Below are 15032 nucleotides of genomic sequence, written 5' to 3' on the forward strand. Positions count from 1 at the left end.
GGCTTTGAAAAAAGAAAAAAAAAAGAAAGGCTCGTTGAGGTGGAATTCCAACTGAACCTTCGGCATAAAAGAGGGGGTTCGTCTGCAGCACCACCTTCGATTTGTGGAAAGTCAGGTATGGCTATTTGCAGCCTAAGGCCTGTATCTCACCTACCTTCCTGCCAGAGGTGATGGCCACAAGGAAAGCCATTTTCCACGAGAGGAACCTGAGAGGGGCTTGATGCATAGGCTCGAAGGGGACCCCCGTCAGCAACGCGTTGAGTTCCCACACCTGGGAAAACAAAGGGGAGCTCCATAAACTGCAGGAGCTAAAAGGAGCAATGAAACATACACAACAAAAGGGTGTTCCAGTGTGTAACGTTTCAGGTTGATTTAGAAATGTATTCAACATTAAAACATGCTATATGATTTAATCATCTAATTTGTTGTATACATGGTAGATGTACAAATGTGTAATATGTATGTATTAAGTCAATGCACCACAGTTTGAGTAAAAGGTTTTTTTTAACATTTATTAGCAAATCAAATAATACAATAAATTAGTGTGTAGACATTTCTAGGTGAACAGAATGAAAAGACAACGTTGACGAACTATGATATGAAAAAATATATAAACAATGCTGATTGTTGTCAGCAAACTGCTACAGAGGAGCAACAACAGAAATGGATGACAAAAAAGCTCAAACATGAAATTTACAGTAAAAAAAATGAAGAACCCAAACAAATATCGATTTGTAGAATTTTTTCAACACAAATTAACATCCAAGTGCCGAAGCACAATCCAGCTTGCTAACTAGCCCTGGCTAACACGAATGTGTGTATTCAAGTTCACATCAATTTTCACCAGTGACCAAAAGGCAACCAAATTTAGGTTATGTAGGGCGTGTTGCCTAAAGGCTAGGAAGTAGAGTACAATGAAAGCATCATCAGTTTTTTTACTGGCGGCTGAATGCCAGAAAGAGGCTGATAAGTGAGACCAAAATCAATGAAGTGGTGTATTGACTTAATACATATCAACATATACCATGTATACAACGAATTAGATGATTAAATCATATAGCATTTTTTAATGTTGAATAAATGTATAAATCAACCTGAAACGATACACACGGGAACACCCTTTTGTTGCTTAAGTTCCCACACCGGGGCAGGAGCCTTCATCGCAGGGAAAGTTCAAAACAGACCTGTGAGGAACTCCTTGAGTCAGTGAGACCAAAGTGAAGATCTTCCTGGTGACCTGGTGTAGCGGGAGATAGCCACCAGGTGTACCTCGATAGAGGCGTGCGCCAGTCCGGCCTTGGCCAAGGATAGCAAGTATGGAAGGATCTGTGGGGCGTGTCCCTCAGAGGGCTAATTCTCTGAGACCGGCACCACATAGCGAAACACTTCCACTTGTGAAAGTAGCACTTCAAAGACGCCGGGGCCTTGGCAAGGACCTCCCTACAGTCCGCAGGCAACTCGTATCCTCCAAACTCAAGGGCTGCAGGGGATAAGCCCTCGGGGTCAGCGATTCTGGGTCATGGTGAAGGATCGCACCTCCTTCTCTGGCGAGAAGATCCAGAACCACTGGTAGCTTGACTGAGGCGACGCTGGCAGGCTGAGAAGGTCCGGTTACTAAATCTGCCTCGGCCACGCCGATTAGCATCATTCTGCATTGGCACCGTCTGAGTGTGTCGATGACCGAGTAGGAGCAGCTACGGAGGAACCACGTACAGAAACAGGCCTTCCCACAGGAATGGGAGCGCGTCCCCCCCAGGCTCCTCAGTTGGTGGAATCTGCTGGCAAACCTTTGGCATTTGGAGTTCTCGCTGTCACAAACAGATCGATCTAGGGCCTGCCCCACTTGACAAAGACGCAGTCCACCTGGTCTTGCCGAAAGTGCAAAATTCCTGCTGAGGTAATCTGCGATGGTGTTCTTGACTCCCGCTAGGTGAAGAGGAACATCTCTTGTCCGACAGCCCAGCGCCACAAGTCCTGCGCTTCCTTGGAGGGCGCTGGGGATCGAGTGTCCCCCTGCTACCTGATGTAGAACATTGTGGCGGTGAAGATCCTCACCACCTTGCCCTTCAGTGAAGATCCTCACCACCTTGCCCTTCAGAGACAGAAGGAAAGCTTCGAGGGCCCAGAACACTGCCTGTAGTCCCAGGATGTTGATATGGAGATCCTTCTCCTAAATCAGCCACGGGCCTCTGGCGTGCAGACACCCGGTGCAGGCTCCACAGCCATCCAGGGAAGCGTGTGTGGTGACCATCTTCTGGTATTGAGGGCTTTGAAACCTGTGCCCCGGGCGATGTTGGAGCAGACAACCCACCACCTGATCGCTCGAAGGAACTCCTCGCCGAGCGGGATCTTGTCCGCAAAGCTTCCGGACATCTGTATCCAGCGAGCGTCCAGGAACTCCTGAAGAGGTTGCATCTGTAACCTGCAGAGCCCGATAAAGGGAGATGCAGGACATCATGCCGAGCAATGACTTGATGGTTCACACTGTGGAGATCTTCATAAACCACAGCCCCTGCACCTTCCCTTGAATGGCCGCTACCCTCTCCTCGGAGGGTGACGCCAGGCAGGACACCGTATTGAGCCTGGCTACTAGGAACAGCACATTCTGCAATGGTGTCAAGCAGCACTTTGGATAGTTGATGCAGAATCCTAGATCCATCAGCAGCTGGACAGTCGCCTCTGTGTGCCCGAAGGGCAAACTCTCAAAAGTGGGCCCAGATGACCCAGTAGTCAAGGTACGGGTATAAGCGCATACCCGTAGACACAGATGGGCCACAGCCAGTGCCAGGCACTTTGTAAAAGCTCTAGGGCAGACTTCAATCCGAAAGGTAGGGCCTTGAACTGGTAGTGCTGTCCCTGCACTACGAATCATAGAAACTTTTGGTGTTTCGTGTGAACGGGGACATGGAAGTAGGCGTCCTACAGATGCAGCGTAGTCAAGAAGTCTCCTTTTTCCAATTAGCCGAGCACGTGTTGCAATGTGACCATCCTGAATTTTTGGGACTGGAGATATTTGTTCAGACGTCCCAAGTGTAGAATGGGCCTCCAGTCTTCTTTCTAACCCAAAAGTATCTGGAATAGACTGCAGGGACATGGAGTTGCTGGGGGAATTAGCTCTGTCGCCCCTTTTTGAAGCATAGCCCGTACCTCCTACAAGAGCTGAGGGATGTGTTGCTCCTGACCGGCCACCGGAGGGATCCGCAGATACCTGCGCTTTAACTCCAGGGTATGTGCTTGGGCGAGAGCGTCCAGCACCCATCTGCCGCTGGTGATCTTTTCCCACTCACCGACGAACCTAGCCAGCCTCCCACCTGGATGCACGGGTGGGGGTCCGACGTCCTGGCCGGTTCAGGCTTGCTGCAGTGTCCTGCCTTGCGGGCGACGCTGCTGTCCTCCGCCATAGGCTTCGGAACGGCCTCTGTAGGCTTCCCGAGTCGTGGATCTGGAAGGCGGATGTTACGGTGAGGAGAAACATTTTGAAGACCCGCTCAACTTTCCTCTGGAGGAGCAAAAAGAGCAGTGCTGCTGGAGGGTGCCCTGGGAACGGGCAGTCTCCTTATCCGCCTTCATAGCCTCTAAGAACTCGGACTACCTTTCCGAAAAGGTTATTTCTGGCCAAAGGCCTATCCAGTACCTTCGCTTTGACCTCCTGGCGGAAATTCGTGGCCTTCATCAAGCTTTGGCAACAAAGGAAGACACCATTCCCCATCTTCCAGAAGCCTGTTTCAGCAATGTCCAGCGCCACTGTGATGGCGTGATCCAACGCTTCCTCCCCTTCCTGCAAGAGAGTGATTTCCTCTATCTTATCGTCAGAGAGGAACTCCAAAATCAGCCCCAGCTTGTACCACAACTCCCTGTCATACCTGGGATCGCCAGTGCGTTGGCCGCCTTGATGGTGGACGCCGCGATGTAAATCACCTTCCTTCCCAGGGCATCCACCTTCTTCCCCTTGCCGTCAGGAGGGACAGAAGACGAGGACGGGTGAGCAAACAGTTTCCTCGCGGCCGCTGAAACCACCAAATCCGGCAATGGTTGCAACCGCAGGCACTTTGGTGTGGATTCTGACACCCGGTACTACTACTTCAGCCTATTCAGTTTGGCCAGAGCTGTGCAAGGGTTCTTCAAGAGGGCCAGGCACTCCACATAGTCCAGAGGGTGCACCGTCACGATTGTCTTCCTCTTGGCCTCATGCGTCTGGTGCCAAAAAAAAAAAAACTCCTTACTGGTTTCTTCAGGCACAAGCTGGAATAGCTCTGAGGCTCTGGCGATCAAGGAATGGAACGACCCCATCTCATCCGGTGGGGACGCCCTAGGCTGCAGAGACCCGCCTCTCGCTGCGACGATATCATTGTCCATCATGGCCGTATCCATCCCTGTGTCTGCTGGAGGAGACGGGACCTGAAGCGAATGTGAAGGATGAAATGGAGGCATCGGATGATGCTTCCTCACCTTCGCTGGTGGCTGATCGAGGCCCTGTGGCATCCTCTTCTGGACCTCCAACACCAAGGTGTGGAGGGTCGACAGGATGTCCAGACAAACATCCCTCAGCTGAGCTGGCGTGATCAGAGCACTAGGCTCCATGCCATCTTCCTCTTCCACGTCCTCATGGACCGTGTCTAAGGACTCCAGGCCCTCGTCCGTGGACAAAACTTCCATGTTTTGGGACGCGGCCTGGGACTGATCTGGGGCCTTCTTGCCCCCCCCCCCCTTCCCACCTTGAAGGGCTGGATCCGGGTTATGAGGCGATGTCCCCTGCTACTGCGTGCCGCCAAAGTCACTGCAGAGGTATCGTGCCTCAGGGGCATGGATATCGTCTGCGCTGCGGGGCTACCATCACCAGGTCAGCCCCCTTAGCGTTAGTGAGAGCAGCAGTCCCCAACTATTGTCAACAAACTCGTATCCTGTGTCAATTGGGCTTTCTTGGGCTGTTCATCCTTCTCCTCTGTCCGCAGCTTCTCTGGCTTCTCCTGCAGTTTAGCCGGGATGAACTATTTCCTTTTCAAGGAGGAGTTTGATTGTGGCTGGCAATGGAGGCAAGGCGGAGGGTGATGTGGATCACGCCCTGTCCACCCTGGGACCTGTGGGGACCCCGGTGGACCCATACTTGTGGTTCTTGGCCCCACGGATGAGGCTCTCTCAAAGGACTTAGAAGACCGCTCCTCAGACCAGCCGGTCCTGGTTGAGGCATGGCCCTGCTCGGAGCACAGGGAAGAGGCCTTGGCGTTAAGCCACGCCGCCAGTCCACTGTGCCTGTCCTTCGTCTTCTTGGAGAAAATGAGGCATATGTCGCATTCTCCATCCTTGTGCTCTGGATGCAGGCAGTAGAGGCATTGCAGGTGCGTGTCTTCAACAAACATTCCGTAGCCCGCACTTGGTGCAGAACTTGAAGAGGGATCGTTCCTTCCTTCGCCTCAGTCATGGTCGGAGGGCGCTAAATAGGCCTGATGGCCTTCTTGAAACGGACAATCTTCGCCCTTGAGGGGCTGAAATTCACCGACAACGGATCCCCGCCGTCGGCAGATGGAGAAGAGTCTTGTGCGCATTAGAAATGAACAAACAAACATGGGCCCTCTCAGAACAAAAATAGGACCTTTTCTGTCCAAAAGACAAAAAACATAGAAGTAGCTCGCAGAGAAAACTCAAGGACTCCCAACACTGAAGCGTGCAGTAAAAATCTGAAGATGGCTGGCAGGGGAGGGGCTTAGGGAGAGGACTGTCATTGGATGGGGGCAGTATGACCCAGAGGACAGTGATTGGTTTAAAGGTGAAATACAGTTTTTAAGTGAAACTGAAACTGTTTATCTTTTACCGAGGATTCCGAGCCGGACGACAGGGAAATTATAAGTTACTCACTGTAGTGACTAACGTACTCTTAGTCCATAGTCCCTTTTCCTCCATACTGTATGGGCGTCCCTTCCAAGGGATGAGAGTCGGAACCTTTTTCACCAGAAAAAACATTCTTCCCCTTTAAATCTAGAGACGCACGGTGCAGGGAGCACACGCCGCCCTGACCCCGCCCTCCGGCGCGACACCCCAGTCCCCACTGACGCGTCGACAATAGATTAATGCTGCCTAATGACACCAGTATTATTGGGGGGGAGGTTGGTGGGATGTATGGAGGAAATGGGACTATGGACTAAGAGTACGTTAGTCACTTCGGTGAGTAACTTATAATTACCCTTAGGTCCCGTCCCCTTTTCTCCATACTATATGGCCGATTACAACCAATTGTAGCCCCAGGGTGGAGAGGAGACCCTCCTTAAGCAAATTGGTTCCTGAGAACCGCCTGCCTGAAAGCCGCATCAGATCTAGAGCTGGCATCCAAACAGTAATGCTTGCAAAAAGCGGAGGGAAAGGCCCAAGTGGCTGCCCTGCTTATGACTTGCCAAGGGATATGGCGTTGGAATGTGACGGCTGTTGCCTTGACTGCGTGGGCATGCATGTTGGCCGTAGGTGGCTTGTGCTGGCCCTCGTAGGCTTCTTTGATGTCAGAGACCAACCAGCGGGATATGGAGGCCTTAGAAGCCCGATAGCCTGGTCTTGAGCCTCCAAAAGTGACGAACAGGGCTGTCTGACCTGCGGAAGCCCTTGGTTCTGTCCAAGTAGAATTTCAGAGCACGCTTGACATTCAGGCAATGCAGCACCCTTTGTGCTTCGTCCTTAGGATCGGGACACGTAGGAAGGACTATTTCCACGTTAAGGTGGAAAGCTGACAGAACCTTGGGCAGAAAAGCCAGGTGTGTCCGCATGACTACCTTGTCCCTGTGAAAGATGGTATATGGTTCAGAGGCGACTAGCGCCTGGATCTCGCTGACTCTACGAGCCGAGGTAAGGCCGACTAGTAAGGCCGTCTTGATGGTGACCATCCTGACGTCCACGGACGCCACTGGCCCGAATGCTTTGTGTGCCACTGTGCCAAAGACCATGTTGAGGTCCCAGACCGGGTGCAGTCTCTTGACAGGCGAGACCCATCAGATGTTTGACGATAGGGTTGGAAGAGGAAAAAATGCCTTCCTGCGAGTTCCTGTGCGCCCCAATGGCTGCAAGCTATGTGCGGCAGGTATCCACCTGCACGCCTGAATGAGCTAAGTGCGCCGAAAAGGAGAGCACGTCGTCCAAGGTGCAAGCCAAGGGGTCATTTCCCTTGATGTCTGCCCAGCGGCAGAATCTGGTCCATTTGCTTTTGTACTGGGCCCTGGTGGCTTTGCTCCTGGCGCCCTGTATGATCTCCAGATTGGCCTGTGAGAGGCTTAGGTGCCGAAGCGTTACCTGCTCAGGTACCACGCTGTGAGGGCTAATTTCCCTGGCGCAGGGTGGATGATTCTCCCCCCCCTGCTGCGTCAGAAGATGTGCTGGGCCCTTCGGGAGGTGTATCGGGGGCACCTAAGAGAGGCTGAGTAGCTCCGAAAACCATGGCCTGGCCGGCCACCATGAAGCAATCCGGATGAAGAGTCGGTGAGACTCCTTGATCTAGCAAATTACTCTTTGGATCTGAGGAGTGGGTGGAAAGGCGTAGGCTTTCATGCCGGTCCACTGGAGGTGAAATGTGTCGCCCATAGAGCAGGGCTCTGACCTTCCCAGGATGCAAACTGTGGATACTTCTTGTTGTGCCAGGTGGCAAAGAGATACATGTGGGGGTGACCCCACCTGTTGAAGATCTCCTGAATAACAAGGTTTTTTAGCTGCCCCTTGTAATTGTCCGCTCCCACCCCGCTGAGCCTGTCCGCTTCCAGGTTGAATTCGCCCGGGAGGTGGACTGCTCTGAGGTAGATGCCATTTTCCAGGGCCCATGCCCACATGCTGATCGCCAGTCTGCACTGATGGAGGGGGGGGACCTGGTGCCTCCCTGCTTGTTGACGTAGTACATGCTGGTCGAGTTGTCTGGATGAGGACCACCTTGTGCTTGAGAAGCGGTAGGAATGCTCTCAGCGTTAGCCAGATGGCGTTCAGCTCCAGCCAATTGATGTGGTATTCCTGCTCCTGCCGAGTCCAGGTGCCGTGGACCGAGAGCATCCAGGGTGGCTCTCCAGCCCTCGAGCGAGGAGTCTGGTGATGGTGGCCTGCGGAGGGCGGCTGAAAGGGCTTGCCCGTTCGTAGGTTGCAGTCCATAGACTGCAAAGATAGGTCCGGTTGGAGCGATGGAGGAACACTGATCATCTCGGATTGAGAGCCACGCTCCCGATTCCATGAGGCCACGAAGTGCAGCTGAATCCTTCTCATCCTTAGTCTCCTGTGCGGCACGGCTAGCAGAAGCATCACTAGCAGACCCCGGAGATGTTGGTACCACCATGCCGCCGAGGGCACCTCTCTGCTGAGGAAGTGGGGAGAGGCCCTCTTGTTGGCCGAGATCTTGTCCTCCAACAGGAAAACCCACTCGGAGCATGTGTCCCAAATGAGACCCAGGAATGTCAGACTTCGTAGGGGGCAGCTGTGACTTCTTGAGGCTGAGCGAAAAAGCCCAGGCCGTGCAGTGTGTTCACGAGGGCCTGGGAAGAGTGGTGAATCGCTTGCGGAGAAGTAGTCCTGACGAGCCAGTCATTGAGGTATGGGTAGATGTGGATGCCCTGCGCTCTGAGGGCCGCTACAGCGTTCATGAGTCTGGTGAAGACCCTGAGGGCCAGTTAGAGGCGAAACGGAAGGACCTTGTATTGGAAATGGTAGCCCATCATCCTGAACCGTAGGAAAGAACGATGGGGCTGCCAAAATGGGGCCTGTAGGTACGCGTCCGTCAGGTCCAGGGAGCACATCCAGTCTCCTTTGTCCAATGTCTCCGCTACAAAAGCTGGCGTAACCATCTTGAATTTTTGCTGGGGTAAGGAGAGGTTGAGGGTGGAAAGGTCCAGCACAACTCTCAGGCCCGCCTGGTTCTTCTGAATGGCGAAAATCCTGGAGTAGAAGCCAAAGTCTCGCGGGGAGGCTGGAACTTCCTCCACTGCCTGGCACTCTACGAGTGACCAGATCTCCGCCAGAAGTGTTGTTGTCCTAACCTGCGGGAGTGGAGGGGACGAGGGAGGAGAGGCCGGGATAGGAAGGCGGTACCCTGTGGATACTATGGAGAGGATCCAGGGGTCAGTGAAATTCTGGCACCAGAAATGTGCGTGGAGAGCAAGCCTGCCCCCCACCGGAGACACGTGAACCTGAAGGGGCGTGTCATGCCTTCTTTCCCTCAGAGGCTGAGGAGGGGGACTGGAAAAAGCTCTTGCCCCCCCCCCTTTTTTGTTTGCGCCGGTTCCGAGACAGCAAGCGGTTCGGCTGCCTGGATCTGCGTTCCTGGAAGCCGTGGAATCCTCCATATGTACAACCCTTTTCTGAGAGCTGCTGAAATTGGGTGTAAGATTTGGGCGTGGTCTTTGCCGCTTGTGAGCTGTTCTTTTTGTCCAGCTCTTCATCCGTAGAGGAGTGGAAGAGGTCCCCCCCCTCACCCTCGAACGGTAGATCTAGAATGCGCTCGTGGAAGTCCGGGTTTAATTTCGACGCCCAGAGCCAGGCTGTGCACCTCATGTCCGTGGCAATGCAAATGAAATGTCCGGAGGTATCGATATGCGCCATTGTGGATTCCATGAGGTTATGCGCCACAAGCTTGGCCTCCACTAGACCCGCCTTAAAGCGTGATTAGCATTGGGAGTGGAGTTCCGGGACGAAGTCCGCAATTTCCCACCATAACCGTTGGTTGGCGGCAGCCAGCATGGCATCTGCGTTGGCCTGACGCAAGTGTAAGGAGGTGGAGTAGATCTTCTTGCCGTAAGCCTCCAAGATGTTCTCCTCCTTGCCTAGCAGCGCCGCAGAGGAGGATGCGGAGGACGACTGAGGCTTAGAGTAAAGTGACTCTGCAGCGATCACCGAGGAGTGTGGCTGAGGATGGGTCAAGAGCAAGAGTGTGTCCCCCTCCATCTGCCTGTACTTGGCGTCCAGGCATCGGTTGACCGGCTGGACTGAGTGGGGCTTGAGCCAACCCTTCTTGGCCAGGGAGACCACATTGGTTTGCAGTGGAATCCCCGTGCTGGCAGAGGGGCGTCTCGTGAGGACTTCAGCCAGAACCCCCTGTGCTGGCTGTTCGACCTCGGGCTGAGGGAGGCCTAGGTACTCTGCCAGGCCAGCAAGACTTTCATCATGAAAGGCCCTGGCTGAGGATGGCGTATCCGGATCCTCATCCTCCTCGTCCGTGTCCTGCGGATCCGGAGGATCTTGCGGAGGAGGGGTAGATGGCGCTGGAGGCTGGGGTACAGCAACTGCAGCCAGAGGCTGAGGAGGTGGCGGAAGTTGCAGAGTTGGCTGTGGAGCCAGAGGAGGCGGCTGCACCGGGGTCAGGGAGCCCGATGGAGGAGTCTGTGGTGCAGCTAGCATGGCGGGGACTTCCCTGACTGCGTCCTTGATGATAACCCCCATCTGTGGAGACCTCATTAGGCCGAGGAATTTGTCGAAGAGCACCTCCTCCCTGGCTGAAGAGGTGGCAGGGGGTACCGACGGGGTAGCGGGAGACTGCTGGAGCTGCTGTGTACCCAGTCCGTATGGACACATGGGAAAGTTGCCCGGCGCATATGAAGGGTATACTGTAGGCCACGTACCTGGTTGCGACCAGTCCCACCTTGACACTCGTTCTTCGCCAAATTCGTGGAATGGCGTCCGGCGGGTGCTCCTGTCTGGCATGGCAGCCATTTCGGTCGGGCCTCGTCCAAGACACTCACGTGTGGATCACAAGGCCTACCCTGCTCCTCGGGTCTCGGCCCGGTAGGTGTGACACCCTCGACCTGGGGGTCGGTAGAGCTGCGTTTAGGTGCCCCATCGGACGTATTGCCGGTATTCGGGCGTAGCCCCTCGGACGTATTGCCGGTAAAATGGCGCAGCCCCTTGGGTGTAGGCCCAGTACAAGAACCTTCCGGTCCCTCGACACTGCGTCCGGGAGGATCCGAGGACCCCTTCACCCGAAGGCCGGTAGCTGTAGCAGCTTCGGTACACGTGCCGGTGGAAGGACCTGGCAGGTCTGTCCCGCGCAGCAGAGTCGGAGTCTCCCTTGCGGGGTGTGCTGGAAAATATCGGCCCTACCTTGGACGATGCTTCACAAAATTCTTGAGATCCTCTGGAGGAGACTTCTAGAAGAGCTCCCTTCACCTGGCTAGTCTGTTCTTCAGCGCCTTCGAGGACAGCGAGTCACACGCCGGACATGATTGCCAACCGTGGTCTGTGCCAAGGCAACATAGGCAGAGGGCGTGGGGGTCTGACGTTGGGAACAGCCCGTTGCAGGATGGAAACCTGCTGAACCCTGTACAAGTCGACATGCGCCAGGGAGGAGCGCGACGCCTGAGGACCGAGTACCTGAATGATAGATAAGACAAAGAAGTATCTGCGCATGGAATTACATGGCTCAAGCCAAACCCAGGAGCGCTGGTGAATTCGGCCCATTCCAGTCGATGCGGAAAAGGGGACTGGGGTGTGGCGCCAGAGGTCGGGGTGGCGCGTGCTCCCTGGGCTGCAACCCCGCGCGCCTCTAGATTTAAAGGGGAAGAAGGTTTTTTCTGGTGAAAAAGGTTCAGTCTCCTGTCCCTTTGAAGGGACGCCCATACAGTATGGAGGAAAGGGGAAGGGACGTCAGAGTATATTAGTTATTCATGAGCATGTGAATCCCTGCCAGACTCCATGCTGCAGAACGGATAAGTTTCATAAAAATTCCTCCACGGTTTAGTCTGACCTATATCGCTGTATGTGTATGGAGCAAAATCATTTCAAGTCCTTCATCTATGCCCTATGCACGTCGCTTTACCCACAGATTTCCTCAATCCAGCCAATCAAAAGTTGCTGTAAAATCCAAAACAGTGTATAGGGAGAGCAGGCTCTTAAGCTCGATAGCTGTTTAAAATTATACAAAATAAGCTTCTAACAAACATGTTCCAAATGCTCATTGGTTTTTTCCAGGGTAGACTGCTACATTTCCCAAATGCAGCAGCAACACAATGGCTGAACAACAAGAACCTACCCATGCTGGCTTCCTCCGTCTGCAGGATTTCTTCGTGCTTATATGTGCCATTCATGATTCTGGAGGAAGTGTTTTCCAGGACGCCATTGGGGTAATGCTCTGCCTCCATCTCCATTTCACTGTCGCTAAACGAGACAGACAAGAGAAAAAACACACTATTTATGTCAAAAACAATAGGACACAGTGTGCCAAAGCATAAAGTGGTCCATTAGTTCTTAGGCTAAAAACTGATTTAGATTGCGAGATTAATCTTTTGGACCAACCACATTGATATTTTATTTCTATTGCGCTCATACACAAGTGTTTCAGAGCGCAACAAGGCAAGGGAGGGGAACAGGGGAGAACAAAACAGTGATCTTACTAGGCCCAGTGACATTGAGAATGCGCAAGTGCATGGGAGAGGGGAAAAGTGCATGGGAGAGGGGAAAAGTGCATGGAAGGGCGGGAGAAGTGGAAAGTGCGGAGCAAAGGAGAAACATAATAAATAAATAATAAAGGATACAAGCAGTGGTAGTGCAGCCAGCAACTAGGAAGGGCTGGGTTTAAGGCAGCAGACAGGGTAGGTCTGATAAGTGCAGGAAGAAAAAGGGTGGGGGACTGTACGGGTACAGATACAGACCCCAGTGCAAGGGGTGGCCCGGAGGCAGTGCGTGAGGGTGGCAGGGTGAGCAGGTACCTGGGCCTGGAGGACAGTGTGGCCAGGTGCACATTGCCAAGAAAACAGATCAGCAGGGGAGAGGGGGAGCGAAGGCAGAAGCAAAGAGGAAGGTCTTGAGGTTCTTCCGGAACCGGAGATGGTTTTCCTCACGTTTTAGAGTGGCAGGGAGGCTGTTCCAGAGGGAGGCCCCAGCCGAAGACAGATCTACCCCCAGCTCGTTTTTTTGAAAAATGACTGACCCCGAGGGAGTTAGAGGTAAAGTAGCGAAGAACCCGAGAGGGGAGGTATTTGCGGAGGGAAAGCTGAAAGTATTTTGGAACCAGGCCCCAGAACGCCTTGTGGACAATGCAGAGGGTTTTTAATTCAATCCGTGCATCCACTGGGAGCCAATGGAGAGATTTCAGAGCTGGACAGATACGATCCCAGGGCTTGAGGCCAAGGACGAGTCTTACAGTCCTGTTCTGGATTAGTTGCAGAGGGCGGAGAGTAGAGACAGGTTGATTTAGGAACAGGCTGTTACAATAGCCCAACCTAGAGAGAACCAGAGCTTGGGAGACCATAAGCTTCTGGGGGAAGGAGAGGAAAGGCAGAGTACCTCTGAGGAGGAGGTTTGACTTTTTAGAGACAGATGTGGGTCGAGAAGGAAAGCGTGGCGTCAAAGATGACCCTGAGGTACTTAGCCTCGCAGGTGGGGGGTAGGAGGCCGGCCATGGGAGGCCGGCCAGAGAGTGAGGGGGACAGGATGGTGAAGGTGTGCCGATGAGGAGGATCTCCGTCTTCCTGGCTTTCAGACAAAGATCATTGGCGGCACACCAATCTTGAATGGCAATTAGGCGATGAGAGAGGGACAGGAGGTGGCCGAGGGCAGCCTAAAAATAAGTTGTGTTGTCAGCATAGCACTGGAAATATGAGCAGAAAATGGCAATGCAGTGGGCAAGAGTTGCCAGGTATTGGTTGAAAAGCCAGGGCAAGAGGTTAGACCGCGAGGGAAACACCACAGGTAGAGCGGAAGATAGTTGATAGGAAGGACCCAAGTTGGACCTGGGAGGGTCCATTGATAAAAGGACTATGGGATGCATAGTCCTAGCAATCTCACAATAGCACAAGAAACACATCCAGAGGGTTAAGAGTGCATTACTACTTACTGTTTCCTACATGGAGCACATCAGAATTGAGAGCACTGTTACAAGTGTCCTTTAAGCTAAATGCTATATCAGGGAAAGAGCAGGGCGATCACTATTGATTGGTATATTGGATTAAGAGACTGGGGTAGCATCACCACTGTCCACTCTGCTGAAAGCTCCATGTGCCTAAAGCGTGCAATATCCTCACCACTAAATTAGCCGGGACCAATCATGTATTACACACATTCTCCCATGCAGAATATCCACATCATATCTCCTGTCCCCATGGCACTCAGCCAACACCACACAATTCTAGCCTTTAACAATTGGTTTAACAAAACCAACAGTGCTTTGCTTTAATGCTTTTCTCATTTAAAATATTCTCTGCCTACAAACCACCTTCTATTATAGCCCAGCAGGGTCAAACTAGTGCACTGAAGTTGTTAAGTGAGTTAACAAGACTTACAATTGCTAGTTTCTGGAAAAGTGGTCACAGACCGTGTCCCAGTTGACAGAAAGGACCCAACCTCTTTTATTGGGTCTTCTCTTGAAAGGATATTGATAGGCATAACTGCCCTAAAAGGTATTGGTGGGGCCAAATCCAAATATCCACCAACTAGAGTAACTCTTTTCTGCAGGGTCTTAATCTCTGGAAACTAGGAAACTGACCATAATATTTTAGAATAGGGCGAACATTCTAGCAACTTGAATCAAAATGATTTGCCTACTTTATTTCTACCACCGGAATATTAAATAGAGAATACTTAAAAGCTTGAAATCTTAGGGGGCGCTGTTGCGCACATCTAAGATGGCCGCCTAGTTCCAGAGCTCCGGCTTCTATAAATCCTTCAAGATATGCATCCTCTCTCAGGGCCGCCCACGGAACAAACGAAGCGCGTCGATCTGTGGCGTAAGACTGTGGGCACATACTGGGAAGAATTTGGGCCGCTCCGCCGGACCGCGTTGAAGTTACACCGTCCTGAAGATCCTGCGGACGGAGGCTGGGACATTGGCCGCCCGCGAGTTCCGGGCGATCTTCCCCTGGAGCCGCGGGGAGAGGGGCCGGATCGAGTTGGAGAGGCCGCGCTTCGACCAAACTCCTGGAGGTGAACAGACCATCGCTGCCGGCTAATGTGAGGGTGCCACGTCGGTATATATCGCAACCGCGTGCTGGGCACGGCGAACGCGGTGGTCTCCCGCCAACGGCCGCGTGGTGTGCAGCCGCCGTGCTACGCGGGCCACTGTTGATCCGACTCCCTTGCCTGCGGAGCCGCCCTTG

At 53.1% G+C, this 15032-nt stretch overlaps 1 protein-coding gene across 1 annotated transcript in view; it reads right to left on the reverse strand.

Moving 5' to 3' along the window:
• RANBP10 (RAN binding protein 10) overlaps positions 1-15032 on the reverse strand; it is a 1189242-nt gene that overhangs the window by 141087 nt on the left and 1033123 nt on the right. Inside the window, exon 11 of the mRNA XM_069655248.1 lies at positions 11972-12096. Coding sequence (XP_069511349.1) covers positions 11972-12096 — 125 coding nt within the window. The remainder of the gene's footprint in view (positions 1-11971; positions 12097-15032) is intronic.

The sequence above is a fragment of the Ambystoma mexicanum genome, chromosome 1p, assembly GCF_040938575.1.
Source record: "Ambystoma mexicanum isolate Mex_15411 chromosome 1p, UKY_AmexF1_1, whole genome shotgun sequence".
NCBI lineage: Eukaryota > Metazoa > Chordata > Amphibia > Caudata > Ambystomatidae > Ambystoma > Ambystoma mexicanum.